General features: G+C 43.7%; 1 protein-coding gene across 1 annotated transcript in view; it reads right to left on the bottom strand.

Annotated features, from left to right (window-relative positions):
• Positions 1-1,337: 1,337 nt before the first annotated feature.
• LOC128664525 (beta-1,3-galactosyl-O-glycosyl-glycoprotein beta-1,6-N-acetylglucosaminyltransferase 3-like) overlaps positions 1,338-17,140 on the bottom strand; it is an 88,578-nt gene continuing 72,775 nt past the window's right edge. Inside the window, exon 3 of the mRNA XM_053719345.1 lies at positions 1,338-2,417. Coding sequence (XP_053575320.1) covers positions 1,338-2,417 — 1,080 coding nt within the window. The remainder of the gene's footprint in view (positions 2,418-17,140) is intronic.

Genomic DNA, 17,140 nt, shown 5'->3' with positions numbered 1-17,140 from the left:
AGACTAAGTTTAGTGTTAAGAGGAGGGCTCTATGCTACAGAAAAATAAATAGATAAAGGAGCAGGGAGGGATGTGGCAGCTACACTAAAGAAAAGGGTTTTGGGTGAACGCGGGAGGGGGAAGGTGGACACTACACTACAGAAAATAATAAAATAAATAATGAAAAATACAAATAAGACAAAAACAGTTTATAGGTACTGGAGAGCTGTTTGGGGGGGGGGGGGGGGTTTAAAAAAAAAGCCTTATATTTTCATACTGGCAGACTGTCTGCCAGTACCTAAGATGAGGGTGACCAGTGGGGGTTGTGGGAGGGAAGAGAGCTGTTTGGGAGGGATCAGGTAGGGATCAGGGGTTGGAAAGTGTCAGAGGGGAGGGTAATCTCTATACTAAAGCTAAAATTAACCCTTTATGCTACCTAATTAACACCATCACTGCCGGGTATAAGTGTGGTGCGCAGCTGTAATTAGCGGCCTTCTAATTTCCAAAAAGTAATGGCAAAGCCATATATGTCTGCTATTTTTGAACAAAGAGGATCAAAGAGAAACTTTTACAACCATTTGTGCCATGTTTCCACAAGCAGTATGTAAATAATTTAAGTGAGAAACCCAAAGTTTGTAAATAAAAAGAAATTAACAATTTATTTTTATTTTATCGCATTTGGTGGTGAACTGGTGGCATGAAATATACCAAAATGGGCCTAGATCAATACCTTGGGTTGTCTACTTAAAATATATATATATATGTATAATTTTGACAGGTAAATAAAAAAAAACAAGCTTTTATTTCTCTTTAATAGGAGTAAAAATTCTCTGGTATTTTGGGCAAGTTTTTCTCTAAAAGTTTAGGTAGTGAAGGGGTTGAACAACTTTCCAATTTAATTTTGCTTTGTTCTCCTGGTATCTTTTATTTAAAAATAAAACTAGGTAGGCTCATAAGAGCTCATGTCTTTAGTGCTCTATGCCAGCAGTGTTTTGCAACATTGTATAACAAAGCTACAAATAATGAGTACAAAAGACACGTGCACACTCTTGAGCTTTTATGAGCCTACCTAGTTTTACTCTTTAATAAAAGATACCAAAAGAACAATGAACATTTGATAATATAAGTAAATTGGAAAGTTGTTTAAAATTGCATGCTCTATCTGAATCGTGAAAGTTTTCTTAAAAATATTTCTTAAAAAATGTATTTCTTCAAAAATTAATACAAAGCCTTACTCTTACCATTGTTTGCTTTAAAACTGTATGGAGAGTAGCGCATTGAAGAGATATTTTTGTACCTCAAATACCCAGGACATAGACAGATAGTTTATGAGTGTCTTTAACTACATTTTCTTTATGTCATAATTCTTTGTCATAGAGAGATTTGTATCTTAAATATTGTTCCAGGCATTGAATAACATTGTTGTCGACTTGAAGACCAAACTTGTTAGCAAACAGATGATGGTGTTGTAGAAGCCAAGGAAGATCTGCAATTCCATAAACACAAACAGATCGTCTGTAAACCCCACTGCAGTGAGCATAAATACTCCCATGGTCCATATCCCCAGCATGTTGGTACCACTTTACCAACCTCGGTATTGCATTTAGATCAGACATGTCATATTTCTTATGAGCTGGGACAGATCCAGGCACACCTGGCATTCGATTTAATGTTGCCCAGAGATGTTCATCAGGGCTATAAGTATCCTTCACCCATTCAATTAATTGCTTCACTTTACTGTTCTCAAAAAGTGTAATTACAAAGTCTCTGTTAATAACAAAATATGCACTTCCTGTGAACATCTTAATATTGCCAGGGGGGTCAGATTTCTGTGTGCTAGTTTTATATATGACTTTATTTACTTCATAATGAAATTGCCAGCGTTTTTTCTTACTTACTGGCATTTCTTCAGATTCCAAGTTATTTTTTCCTTTTAACATTTTAAGAGCTGTAACAATTTCTTTATTAGTTTTCAATGGGAAGTCAGTGCCACATGTATTAATGAGGTATTTCCACTGCACTTCACTTTTTAGAAGATCCTGCATGCAGTTAAGATCCGCCTGCACCCTTGACCAAGAGGCATAGACCACCTTCTCCAGCTTAGATGCCACAAACACATTATCAAAACATGAGGTGATGGCTCTCACTGCCTTTTTAAAGATATCAGTAGCTTTTTCATCCACATGGACACAGTAAACATTCTGAGGCATATAAATGGCTCTTAAAAGTCTTTCAAACATTTCTATATCATCATGGATTACCATAGAATAGGCAATAGGAAACGCTTCCTCTTCTTTACTCAGTGCAAATGTAACAAATTTTTGATTTTTTTTGTACTTCTTGCAGTCCAAAGTCATGTTCAAATAATGCTCTGAAGAGATAGGCTCATGTTTATTTTTTACAGTTATTCTATCAATAAGAGCTTCTTCTATTGCATTCTATTTGATTTTTTGTTTGTATTTCCAAAGATGCATGTATACTCTTTCTACAGCATGTATACAGTGTACATGTCTGCTGCTGTTCACTGTACTCTTCCAAGTCACAGTCAGTAAATATATATGTTTTTATAGTAATTGTTAGTAGCATTAATAATCCAAGTATCCACAAGTATATTTTAAGATGCCTGTTCTTTATGAAATGCATAGTGTTGGTGATCAGATCAGTCTGTAAGTTGCTTTCAAATATCTATGAGTAAACCTGCAGGTATTATAAATCTGTTTCTTAACACTTCCTCCTCTAAAGTAAACCCTTATTGACACTTTAACTTCCTTATTACTGAACATTTTTTTTTTAGTGGAATAATTTTGATAGACTTTTAAAACAGATGCCAACATAAAAAGATTTATAGAACAGCATTAAGTAAGCATGCATTACAATTAACAGTAAGAGACAGTGGATGGCAGAAAAGAGGGAAAGGAAAGTGCTACTTATTTGCCTTAAAAAAAAACTCAGAGAACTACAGTATTTAGAGTATATACGCAAAATGAAAAAAAGAAGAGGTGAAGAAAAACCTGAACCTGAAAAACCTGAAGGTATCTTATTATATAGAAGAACGAAAGCACTACTGAGTGAAAGCGAAAAACTTCCGCCTAGATTACGAGTTTTGCGTTAGAGGCTGTGCGGTGCTAACGAGCAGTTTATGCTCACCACTCACTTATAGAGAGCGCTGGTATTATGGGTTTTTACAAACCCGGCATTCTATAGGATTGAACTGGCATTCTACTGGCTGATTGGAACAGCAAATAGAATGCCAGCTCAATCATATTGGCTGATTGGATCAGCCAATAGGACTGAAGTTCAATCCTATTGGCTAATTGCATCAGCCAATATGATTTTTTTCTACCTTAATTCTGATTGGCTGAAAGAATTCTATCAGCCAATCGGAATTGAAGGGAGGCCATCTTGGATGACATCATTTAAAGGAACCTTCATTCATTCGTCGGCCGTGGACAGAAGAGGATGCTCCGCCTCGCATGTCTTGAAGATGGACCCGCTCCGCGCCGGATGGATGAAGATAGAAGATGCCGTCTGGAGGAAGACTTCTGCCCATCTGGAAGAAGGATTCTGCCCGGTTGGATGAAGACTTATGCCCGTCTGGAGGACCACTTCTGCTCGGTTGGGTGAAGACTTCTCACGGTAAGGTGATCTTTAAGGGGTTAGTGTTAGGTTTTTTTAAGGGGGATTGGGTGGGTTTTAGAGTAGTATTTGTACTTTTTTTTTACAGGTAAAAGAACTGATTATTTGTAATTTAGTGTAGGGTAGGGTTTTTTTTATTTTGGGGGACTTTTTTATTTTGTTAGGGGGATTAGAGTAGGTGTAATTAGTTTAAAAATCTTGTAATTTCTTTATTATATTCTGTAATTTAGTGGGGGGGGTTTCGTACTTTAGATAATTTTATTTAATTGTAATTAATTGTATTTAATTTAGGTAATTAATTTAATTATAGTGTAGTGTTAGGTGTAATTGTAACTTAGGTTAGGTTTTATTTTACAGGTAAATTTGTCTTTATTTTAACTAGGTAATTATTAAATAGTTAATAACTATTTAATAACTATTGTACCTAGTTAAAATAAATACAAAGTTGCCTGTAAAATAAAAATAAACCCTAAGCTAGCTACAATGTAACTATTAGTTATATTGTAGCTAGCTTATGGTTTATTTTATAGGTATTTAGTTTTAAATAGGAATTATTTAGTTAATTGTTGTTACGGTTACCCTTAGTCTCGCTGAGAGATGGACCGCTTAGTAGCCTGGATTCCTATTGCTGAAGAGGGGAGAAACTGCTTTCCATAGTATTCTATATGAGTCTCGCAAATGTAGAATAATCCCCCTTAGCTGTAGTACAGCTAGGATACCCTTCTGCCCACAAAAACGAGTCAACGCTGCGATTGAGGGACAACCAAGAACTGAGGACTGGGATGCCCAGCCTGCTTTTTATTTAGGTTACATGCACACAGGGCACTCCCAGGGGGGGAAGCATAAAATCCCCCATCACACATTTAGACAAAGCCCTTGGACAGGCCACCGCAGATAACAAGTACACACAAGAAAACAATTGAGTCCTTCTTATCACCTAGCAGTGAATGCTTATCACAAACTTAATTACAGTACACAATATGCTAGGAAACCTGCCTCAGAAAATAGTTTTCTCAAAACTGAACAGAGTTAACCCTTTATGAAATGATACTTGTTACAGTTTTCTTGGAGCCCTTCTTAGGCGCTGGCTTGGCTGGTTCAGGCATTGCTGCTGGGAAATAAGTTTCTTCACAACAAAATAACTAATGTTTCTGTAACAGTGCTCCCTTTCTGTGGAACACTCTGGCAGACACGGTCTGACCCCTTTTCGGGGCAGACTAAGGCTGTCCAGACCGCTGGTTATGCGGGGCTGAGGTCGGTTTGTCTGGACAACCCGTCGGCATTGCCATTCTGTTTCCCAGGTCTGTAAGTAATGGTGAAATTGAAGGGTTGCAACGATAAACTCCAACGTAATAGCCTGCCATTATCTCCAGAGACCCGGTTCAGCCACACCAACGGGTTATGGTCGGTGACCAGAGTGAACTCCTGCCCATATAAATAGGGAGTCAATTTCTTTAATGCCCACACCAAAGCCAAACACTCCTTTTCGACCGCTGCATAGCTGACTTCGCGGGGCAGGAGCTTCCGGCTGATGTAGGCAACTGGATGCTCCCCTCCATCTTCGCCTACTTGGCTGAGGACGGCTCCCAGCCCGAACATGGAAGCATCTGTATGGACGATAAAACGTTTGTTAAGGGCTGGAGCCGCCAAGACAGGAGCATTAATTAGAGCATTTTTGAGAGCCTGGAAAGCCGTTTCACAGTGGGGAGACCACAGGACCTGTCGAGGTAAGTTCTTCTTGGTCAAGTCAGTCAGGGGTTTGGCAAGTGTGCTGTAGTCTGGTACGAACCGTCTATAGTACCCTGCCGTGCCCAGGAAGGCTAGGACCTGAGTCTTAGTGATGGGGGTGGGCCAATTGGCGACAGCTTCTATCTTGGCCGGCTCTGGTCGCTGCTTTCCACACCCCACCCGGTGACCCAGGTACTGTACCTCGGCCATCCCAAAGTGGCATTTTTCTGGCTTCAGAGTCAGGCCAGCAGCCCGGATCTGATCCAGAACCATTCCTATGTGAGCTAAGTGGTCCTCCCATGACTCACTGTGGATCGCTATGTCGTCCAGGTAGGCACAAGCAAAACTCTGGAAGCCATCCAGGAGCCTATCCACCAAGCGCTGGAATGTAGCTGGGGCATTCTTCATCCCAAACGGCATTACCCTAAACTGATATAAGCCGAATGGGGTGACGAATGCCGACTTGGGGATAGCCTCCGGGGCCAGGGGAATCTGCCAGTAACCTTTGCAGAGGTCAATAGTGGTCAGGTAATTTCCCCTGGCTATACGATCGAGTAGCTCGTCTACCCTGGGCATAGGGTAAGCGTCCGTCACGGTCTTTTCATTGAGCCTCCTATAGTCTACGCAGAACCGGGTGGTCCCATCTTTCTTGGGCACCAAGACAACTGGGGAGGCCCAGGGACTATCGGAGGGCTCAATTACCCTGAGTTGGAGCATCTCATCGATCTCCTTCTTCATTCCTATCCTAACTGCTTCGGGGATTCGGTACGGAGCCTGGCGCAAGGGAGCTTGTCCCGGAGTATCTACCTGGTGGGTGGTTAAAGTAGTGTACCCTGGCTTCGGGGAGAAGGTGAGGTGTTTGGACTGTAGGAGTTGGTTGAGCTGCTCCCTTTCAGTGGGGCTAAGTCGGTCTCCTATCTGAACCTGAGCCACTATACCTGTGGGGAGACTCTTTTCTAATAGGTCTGGAATGGGTAGACTGTCGGGGCCTTCCTGAGGGGAACAACATACGGCCGTCACGTTCTCTGGTCGCTCAAAATATTCCTTGAGCATGTTTACATGGAATGTCTTTCTAAGATTGTTGTCGTGGCAGCTAGCTATCACATAAGTGGTGTCTCCCCTTTTCTCTACGATCTGGTAGGGGCCCTGCCAGGACGCCTGCAATTTGTCTGTCTTCACCGGCTTAAGTACTAACACCTTTTGTCCTATGGTAAAGATTCTCTTTCGGGCCCCCCGATCGTACCATACTTTCTGCCTTCTCTGGGCCGACTGGAGATTAGCCCGCACGGATTTGGCTAATTGCTCCATTCGGTCCCTGAGTTCCAGCACGTATGGCACAATGGGGACACCGTCAGTCTCCATCTCTCCCTCCCAGTGCTCCCGGATCAGGTTTAGGGGTCCCCGTACCTTTCTTCCGTAGAGCAACTCGAAGGGAGAGAACCCTGTCGTTTCCTGGGGCACCTCCCGATAAGCAAAAAGGAGGTGCGGCAGGAAGCGTTCCCAGTCTCGGTATTCCTGAGTGAACGTCTTGAGCATTTGCTTGAGGGTCCCATTGAACCTCTCACACAGCCCGTTCGTCTGGGGGTGGTATGGGGAGCTCAGGAGGGACTTAATTTTGCAAACCTGCCAGAGTTGTTGGGTCAATTCAGCCGTAAATTGGGTGCCTCGGTCGGATAGGATTTCTTTTGGAAATCCTACCCGGGAGAACACCTGTACTAGTGCATTCGCTACCGTATCCGCTTGTATGTTGGATAGGGCGACAGCCTCTGGGTACCTGGTAGCGTAGTCCACTACGGTAAGAATGTAGCGCTTACCGGAGGGACTAGGGGTAGCCAGTGGTCCCACTAGGTCAATAGCAACCCGGCTGAAGGGTTCCTCTACAATGGGCATATTTACTAGATGGGCTTTAGGGTGATCGCCTCGCCTTCCTACTCGTTGACACACATCGCAGGTGTTACAGTAAGTTCTAACGTCAGCGTGTACCCCTGGCCAAAAGAACGTGTGAGTAATGCGGTGTAGGGTACGGGTTACAGCTAGGTGGCCTGCTAAGGGGATGTCGTGGCCTATCTTGAGGATTTCTTGACGGTATTTGTGGGGCACTACCAGCTGTCGCCTACGCTGTCCCCTTTTCTCTGTCCAGCGGTATAGTTTCCCTTTTTCCCATAAGAATGTTTCATTATCTGCCCCGCCCCCTCCGGTCTCTGCTCGTTCCCGGTACTTTTGTAAGGTCGGGTCAGTCTTAGACTCTGTCTCGAAAGCATCTGGGGTGTCCCAGGGTATGGGGCCTAACATGTCAGGCAAGGTCGGGGTAGGTCTTACCTGTGTCTCCCACACTGGTGAGAGTTCTCGCTCCGTCCGGGCTTGGGCCCGTGTAGTCACTGGGTCCGCCTCGTTGTTGCATACTGGAGCATAGGCAGAAGTCATGGGGCCCAAATCATTGCCCAGTAGTACTTCGGCAGGTAAATTATCCATTATGCCCACGTTCACAGCCCCCTTTCCCGCTCCCCAATCAAGATGCACTTTAGCTGTTGGAATTTTGTACACATCCCCCCCCGCCACTCTAACGGCCACAGTCTGTCCAGATCGCTTGTGCTCCGGCACCAAATGACTCTGTACCAGCGTGATAGTAGCCCCTGTGTCTCTCAATCCCTCGGTAGATCGCCCCTCGAGCCATACCTTCTGCCGATGGTGCTGGCGGTTATCTGAGGCAGCATATACAGGGTCCGCCTCGTGAAGCGGCCCCAAATATTCCTCCATAGGGGCCTCTTGGTTAACACAGAGGGTCCGGGCCGGACGATATGCCCCAGAGGGGTAATTGTAATTCCTGGGTGTCTGGTGCGTATTAAGGGGGCAGCTAGCCATGAAATGCCCTGGTTGCTTGCATCGGTGGCAAGTCGGTCTGGGACGCTCAGAGCTGTTATTGGGTGGTCCTGAGTGTCGGGCGGGCCCTGCGGGCACCGGGGCTCGGAATTCAGCATGAGGGGGTGCACGGTAAACCTCTCTGGGTTCGTGAAGACGGGAGTCATAATGTTCATCGGCCAATTTGGCTGCTTCTTCTAAGGTAGAAGGTCGCCTGTCTCGCAGCCATTCCTTCCCTTGCTGTTCCATGCCATTATAAAAATGTTCTAAGAGAAACAATTGTAAAATTTCCTCACCAGTCACCGCTTTACTTCCGCTCATCCAGTGATTTGCCGCTCTCCGCATTCGGTGCGCCCATTCCATATGGGTATCGTTAGGCTTCTTTTTCGTGCCCCGAAACTGTCGGCGATACGCGTCCGGAGTTACTGCGTACCGTCGCAACAGTGTCTCCTTAACTAGCTCATACTGTGTCACTTCCTCAGCACCCAGAGTACGAAAGGCTTCCAGGGCTCGCCCGGATAGTTTCCCAGACAATATCGTGGGCCACTCCCTGTTGGGAATCTGGTGCAGGGCACATTGCCTTTCGAAGTCCGCCAAATATTCATCAATCCCTGTCTCGCTCTCTAGGAAGGGTCGAAATGCCGCATAGGGTATCTTGGGCCTCCCAGCATTTTCGACAGGGATGATTACCTGCGGGGCTTCAGCATTGCGGTGTGCGTTCACTAGGTTGAGTTCGTGGGCTCGAGTCTCTCGTATATCCTTGTCCGCTTCCGCCATCAACTGCTGTACCAATTCCATGGAGGGGTTCGGCCCGTACAGTGAGAGCCTCTCCCGAACAATCCTGGTTTTTTCGTCACTAATCGTGGTCGGTGTTTCCGCCATTGTGAAGCTCTGATCCAGTTCGGTCAATTCTGCGATCAGCTCTCTCCTCGGCCGGTTGCTGGCGTACCCCCCTCTGCTTTCAAGTAAATCCTTTAGGGTTGTACGCTTCAATTTTTCGTAAGCGCTCTCCATCCGTTCTGTACCTCTCCTAGGAAATCCAGGAAAAATCCCACCGCTGCCGCCAAATGTTACGGTTACCCTTAGTCTCGCTGAGAGATGGACCGCTTAGTAGCCTGGATTCCTATTGCTGAAGAGGGGAGAAACTGCTTTCCATAGTATTCTATATGAGTCTCGCAAATGTAGAATAATCCCCCTTAGCTGTAGTACAGCTAGGATACCCTTCTGCCCACAAAAACGAGTCAACGCTGCGATTGAGGGACAACCAAGAACTGAGGACTGGGATGCCCAGCCTGCTTTTTATTTAGGTTACATGCACACAGGGCACTCCCAGGGGGGGAAGCATAAAATCCCCCATCACACATTTAGACAAAGCCCTTGGACAGGCCACCGCAGATAACAAGTACACACAAGAAAACAATTGAGTCCTTCTTATCACCTAGCAGTGAATGCTTATCACAAACTTAATTACAGTACACAATATGCTAGGAAACCTGCCTCAGAAAATAGTTTTCTCAAAACTGAACAGAGTTAACCCTTTATGAAATGATACTTGTTACAGTTTTCTTGGAGCCCTTCTTAGGCGCTGGCTTGGCTGGTTCAGGCATTGCTGCTGGGAAATAAGTTTCTTCACAACAAAATAACTAATGTTTCTGTAACAATTGTATTAATTTTATTTAGATTTGTTTTAATTATATTTAAGTTAGGTGTTAGGGTTAGAATTAGGTTTAGGGGTTAATAACTTTATTATAGTGGCAGCGACGTTGGGGGCGGCAGATTAGGGGTTATTAAATGTAGGTAGGTGGTGGCGATGGTAGGGATGGCAGATTAGGGGTTAATGATATTTAACTAGTGTTTGCGAGGTGGGAGTGCGGCGGTTTAGGGGTTAATATATTTATTATAGTGGCGGCGATGTCCGGTTTGGCAGATTATGGGTTAAAAATGTATTTTAGTGTTTGTGATGTGGGAGGGCCTCGGTTTAGGGGTTAATAGGTAGTTTATGGGTGTTAGTGTACTTTTTAGCACTTTAGTTAAGAGTTTTATGCTACGGCGTTTTAGTGTAAAACTCTTAACTACTGACTTTAAAATGCTGTACCAGTCTTGACAGGAGAGGGTCTACCGCTCACTTTTGGTCAGACTTGTAATACAGGCGCTATGCAAAATATAGGATATGCAATTGACGAAAGTGGATTTGCGGGTATTTTTGGCCAAAAAAGTGAACGGTACACCTGTACCTGCAAGACTCGTAATTCCAGCGGGCGTTAAAAAGCAGTGTTAGAATCTCTTAACGCTGCTTTTTAACCCTAATGCACAACTCGTAATCTAGGCCTTCTTTATTCCATTAAAACAGAATGATACAAACACGGTAGAGACTGAGAGGCGCTTACTCATAGATACTAAGCTCAAGTAAAACCGCCAAAGCATTTGAATGCTGCAACACCAATCAAATCAAACTTCAATCATGACGTATACAACCGCCGTGATCCCGGCAAATGTCAATATTGCGGTGATCCAACATTCGCAATGCCATGGCATCTAAAACCAACTCGTAAATACTTGTAGAAAATGACAAAAAAGGCTAACGTGATTTCCCTACTGAAAATAATGTAGGAAGAAAACAAAAAAATATGAAGTACTGTGAAAATTGATAAATTCTTAAATATGCTAAAAAAATGCTATGCAAGAAGAAAAAAGAAATTAAAAAAATATATATATTATAGATAAATAAATATATCGGTACCTACTGCTGTAGTAGTATACCCAAATTATTGGAAAAAATACATGGATATACAGATAACCTAATGAAATACAGCAATGCGAAAACATCACGTTATATTGTATAATTACACCATTTTTTAATACCTATGCAATTGTTATACATAATGCAACAGTGTGCCACATAAGTACAGATAAATATTTTGATGCAGAATTCTCCCTAAATAGGTCTTGCTACTGTATCTAAACTTATATAAAGACACTATTGCATAGAAAAAAACACAGATGGAAATACAATGATACACTGTTATTCTACATAATAACATCCTATAATATAAAAGTCCAAGTGTGTTTGTCCGAAGCTGTCATGCACAGTAGAGACAGCACAAGGACAAACACACCTGGCCTTTGAGTCCCTAGCTGATCTGTGGCAGAAGTGGGCATGGCTGACATGAAGGGGGCGTGGCTGGATGTGAATGGACTGAAGGGGGCGTGACTGGGTGTGAAGGGGGCGTGGCCGGGTGCGCAATAGAGAGGGGAGAGAGATAGAGATGGGGGAGAGAGAGGGAGGGGAGAGAGAGGGGAGAGAGAGAGGAGGAGAGAGAGGGGAGGGGAGAGAGAGAGGGGGGAGAGAGAGGAGGAGAAAGAGAGAAGAGGGGAGAGAGAGAGAGGGGGGAGAAAGAGAGGGGAAGAGAGGGGGAGAGAGGGGGAGAGAGAGGGGAGAGAGGGGGGAGAGAGGGGGGAGAGAGAGGGGAGAGAGCGAGAGAGAGTGGGGGGGGGAGAGAGAGGGGGGGGAAGAGAGAGGCGAAGAGATGGGGGAGAGAGAGGGGGGAGAGAGGAGGGGGGAGAGAGTGGGGGGGAGAGAGAGGGGTGGAGAGAGAAGGGAGGAGAGAGAGGGGGGAGAGAGGGGGGGAGAGAGAGGGGGGAGAGAGGAGGGGGAAGAGAGGTGGGAGAGAGAAGGGGGGAGAGAGAGGGGGGGAGAGAGAGGGGGGAGAGAGAGAGCAAAAGAGAAGGGGGAGAGAGCACAAAAGAGAGGGGGGAGAGAGAGGGGGGGAGAGAGCGCAAAATAGATGGGGGAGAGAGAGAGCGCAAAAGAGATGGGGAGAGAGAGAGCGCAAAAGAGAGTGGGAGAGAGAGAGGGCAGAAGAGAGGGGGAGAGAGAGCGCAAAAAAAGAGGAGGGAGAGAGAGAGTGCAAAAGAGAGGGGGAGAGAGAGCGCAATAGAGAGGGGGAGAGAGAGAGCTCAAAAGAGAAGGAGGAGAGAGAGAGAGCTGAAAAGAGAGGGGGAGAGAGAGAGCAAAAGAGAGGGGGAGGGAGAGAGCACAAGGGGTGGGACCGCTGTACTGCAAAAAATGGCCTTTAGGAATAGTATGCAATAATGCATGTTAGCTAAAGATCCAGAATAGTTATTTCTTATCCAGGATCTTGGCCATATTACCACCTCTCTGTGGGATCTTGACTAGGTCAATTACCTTAATTTTGAGACGTGGGATATTAGTAAAATGCAGAAGATTAAAGTGCCTAGCCACTACGGAGTCTTTATTTAAGTTTTTATATCCCTCAAATGTTCCCTTGCACACAGTGGCATATTTAGATTTTGTGCTGCCCTAGGCACTCAACATTCTGCTGCCCCCCCCCAAAGATTTTAGGTCTTTTTCCCCTTAATATTTTTTGGGTCAGTGTAAAATGTTTTTTTTTTTTTTCAAAACAATTCAAAAGAGCAAAACACTTGCATCTCATACCATTTTCTCCCTGAGAGAAGGGAGAGAAAAGAAGGGGAGGGGAGAAAAGGGAGGGAAAGAAGGAAGGGAGGGAGAGAGAGAAAGAGAAGAGAAAAGTGGGGAGGGAGAGGAGAAAAGGGGAGGGGAAGAAGGGACAGAAAGAAAGGAGTGAAAGAAGGGAGCAAGGGAGGGAGTTAAGAGAAAGAAGGGAGGGGGAAAGAAGGGAAAAGAAGGGAGGGAGTGAGTTGAGGGAGGAAGGGAGAAAGAGAAAGAAGGGAGGGAGTGAGGGAGGGAGTTTAGGGAGGAAGGGAGGGAGAAAGGAAAAGAAGGGAGAGAGGAAGGGAAGGAAAAAATAATACACTTTGAAACAATCACTGCCCTTTACATGCAACAACATACAGTAATTACCATCATTTAAGTAATAAAACTTTTTAAGTGTCCATTTACTATTTACTCCATGGGTTCATGAATGCAGAGAAAGCTAGCTATTAGTAGCTAACATATATTAGCGCTGAGAGTTTATGATTAGACATCACAAGCTGATCTAAGCAGTGCACAGACGCATCCAGTCTGTTAGTTACTAAGACCTGCAATAAGCACTGCGCTCGCAGACCCACCACAGCTGACAAGGCGAGGCAACTAATCAGAACAAGGTCTTCTTCTCCAGCATCACCGTGTAAGCATATCCTCTGGCAAGTTTCTCACCAAGAACGCTTCCACTGCAAAAATGCCAGCGTCTCTAAATGAAGCAAGGTTTAAAGGAGCATTGCCTGTGAAGAGCGACCTTAATCAGCGCACATGCCTTGTCTTCTCTGTAAAAGCCTGAACTATATCACTCTCTGCACTGTGTGCTGGCTTTTAGAGAGAGGATAGGGCATTTGTGCTGCCCCTCCCAAATCTGCTGCCCTAGACACCTGCCTTGTTGGCCTAGGCCATAATAAGCCCCTGCTAGCAAGGGATCTAAGGGCCCTAGTTGATTGACCCACATATTGGGCTCCACAAATTTGACAATTCAACAGATATACTAAATGCTCAGTAAGGCAGATTGCATAGAAATAGATTTCAGCAGATTCACCTGTAACATTACTTATAAACCTGTTAGTAAAATCCATATTCTCACAAGTCAAACAGTTTAAGTGTGATCTAAAGTTACCTTTGCCCCTAAACCATGTAGTTTTCTGAGATACATTAGAGGCCACTAAACTAGGAGAAAGTCTGGACGCAAGAGTGTAAGGAATTCTTGCTACAAATCTACAATCCTTAATACATGGTTGCAAAATATCATCACCTTTTAACACACCCAAGTGTTTCTTGACAATACTGCAAATCTTGTTGTATTGTAAAAAAAATTCTGTAGAGAAGACAATACCATTCTCGTCCAGAAACCCCTTAGTGGCTTTTTTCTCGTCACCAACTCTTGTGTCATAATTGGACATAACATTACTTGGGTTGCTTGAATCCGCAATATTTCTGAGTTCATTCTCTCTCGGATTCCAAGCTTTAATGTCATTGAACGTCTTAAGTAATGCCCTTTCATTGTAGCCTCTGGCTTTTAATCTGGATATTAATTCTTGGCCTCCCTGTATGCAGTTCTGTAGGGTGCTAGCATTACACCTAAGCCTAATGAATTGACTTCTTGGAATAGAAGTTACAAGATCTCTGGGATGACAGGAAGTAGCGTGCAAGATAGTATTGCCCGCTGTTTCCTTTCTATAAGTAATGGACTGGAATTTATAATGATCATATTATGTTAGCCTTTTTTGCCATTTATGGAGTTAAAATAACACTTTAGCAAATATGCATAAAAGACAGGACAAAAGCAGGACTCTAATAAGGTATATTAAAGATGGGTATTTTCACTTCCACCTCTTATTGATTTACACCAAATGGGATGTCGAACCAAATAAATTAAAAACATGAGGCCATGTGGACAGGGGGGGAGGGTGGTCAAAGTCTCATGCTTATCAGTTATCAGCACGCATACATCCAAATCACATCAGGTTGGCAGACAAAGCTATGCACTCAAAGGCGACCGCCTGACTGCGTACTGCTTTGATTGAACAAAGTCAGCCAATTTCTAACTCATTCCCTATATATAGATTTCAACCAATGAAACATAGTACATTCAGTGTTCACACTTTTAAATCACATTTTAGGTTACACTTGAACTCTTATAATTAATCCTCATATAGAGGTTCAAGGTATGTTAGAGATGTCTCACTACTTAAAACATTACTTGATCATCAAAAGCTTAGCGATGCTAGAGCATAAGTATTCTCACAACATGCTCGTATGATTCCTCAACCGGAGAACATATTCATATCGAAAGTATCTATGGTATAAGTAGCTTATATCCAATATCAAATACCAAATAGATACAGTGTAAATGTTGATAGTAGTTGAACTATATTATGATACTATGTTACAATAGCGGTACAGTCTAACCACAGTTACTCATAGACCCCCATGCCAAACAAGTCGCCCCTGGTCATGCCCACTGATGCATTTCCGTCACTTGTACGTGACTTCATCAGGACATAGGGCTGGCCCAGCATTGACTTTGTTTATTTATGACCGTCTGTTGTCATGGTAATTAGATAAGGTTTGCGGAAGTGTTAACCGCATAGAAATATTGTTGGCACTTTTTTTAATCACCATCTTACATAGATGGAGTGTTGTTTAATTATGCCACCATTGGTAGGGAGCTAAGGCATTTATTAAGACTTATGCATATAAGTACCATAGTCTGTCTCAAATTTAGTCAGTGGTGCCTATTTGGTCATCAACATTTTAGAAGGGGATAGAAATCGCTCACTATTAAAGCATGCTGATCATAACCCCAGAAGAGAATGGGACAGTTATCCTCTTATAATTGTTTAAATGCCTTGACAATGTCACGTACGAGTAACAGAAACGCATTGGTGGGCATTGCCAGGGTCGATTTGTTTGGTGTGGGGGTCTATGAGTAACTGTGGTTAGACTATACCGCTATTGTAACAAAGTATCATAATATGGTTCAACTACTATCGACATTTACACTGTATCTATTTGGTATTTGATATTGGATATAAGCTACTTATAACATAGAAACTTACTTACTTAAATGCCTCAAATCCCCTAACTTTCTCTAATCTTCCTACTATTTTCTACAAGTAATTACCAATTGGTTTTAGATGCCACGGCATTGCGAATGTTGGATCAGCAAAATATTGACATTTGCCGGGATCACGGTGGTTGTATACGTCATGATTGAAGTTTGATTTGATTGGTGGTACAGCATTCAAATGCTTTGGCAGTTTTATTTGAGCTTAGTATCTATGAGTAAGTGCCTCACTGGAGTGAAACTCGTAAGATATCTGAGCCATCTCTACCGTGTTTGTATAATTCTGTTTTAATGGAATAAGGAAGTTTTTCCCTTTCACTCAGGAGTGGAGTCCTTTCGATCTTCTATTGATGTGCGGTAGTGCACCGCTTTTTCTCTCCGGCTCCACGCTACCCCTTTTGACTGTGACCTGTTTTTCGTTCTCATTCACGGGGGTCTCTGCAGCTGCAATCTCCCTTCTATCTTATTATATAATCACTAATGTTTAGGATAAAGCAGAACAACATGTATGTTAAGTAGATCGGCTGTCTTTCCCTACAAGATGTTAGGAAACTCCGTTCCAATAAAACTCCATGTTAAGAAAAAGTCTAATTTATTGGCCTTAATATAGTGACATTTCCAACGCTGGGGAATGAGTCACTTAGCACAATTCATCATAACTTTAAATAGGGCTAGTTTATATTTGCAAGATATAAAAGGTGGGTAGTTCAAAAGAAATATCAAAAGAGACAATTTTAATGAGCAAGCTCACACCCGGGCCTGGGATTGAACCTGGGACTGCAGACTGTAGCTCTGTCTATGTGCCACCAGAGGGCTTTAGCTTGTGCTGATGCTTTGGGAGACTTGTAGCCTGCACTGGTGGTGCTCTGTAGCTCCACCTACCTGCCAACTGCAGACATTTACCTTGTCAACACTGCTATTAAAGACAGCCTTACAGGAGGCGGAGCCGGCTGCCGAGCTAGATGGCCACACAGTGAGTGAGCTCCGTGAGCCGTTACAAGATATAACAGAAAACGAGCATTCAGGTGCTACAACCGGGCTGATTATAACCCTGCATATAGGGGAACATGAGCGCAACTGTCCGCTGAATTATCACACCATAGAAAAGGTTAATCTCCTAATTAGAAGGAGCCGATGTTTGCGGACGCCATTTTGGGCCTACCTACTGCAATATAAGCGTGGACACTCATCGCTAATCCCTGCATCCAGCCTAAGTTCCCTAGCAGACATCACTACTAAGCTGTAAGTGATCATGATATCCCTTCACACGACCTACATATTTTGAAGCACTCTGTTTACCCAACTTCATTAATAGCAGTTACATGGTGTGCAGGCTAGACCGCAATAGACATATTCAGAGATCTGCATTAGAGGTCATGTGTTTTATGGGCTCCTGCAAT

This window comes from Bombina bombina, chromosome 6, assembly GCF_027579735.1.
Source record: "Bombina bombina isolate aBomBom1 chromosome 6, aBomBom1.pri, whole genome shotgun sequence".
Classification (NCBI taxonomy): Eukaryota; Metazoa; Chordata; class Amphibia; order Anura; family Bombinatoridae; genus Bombina; species Bombina bombina.
This window is presented reverse-complemented; position numbering and strand designations above follow the sequence as displayed.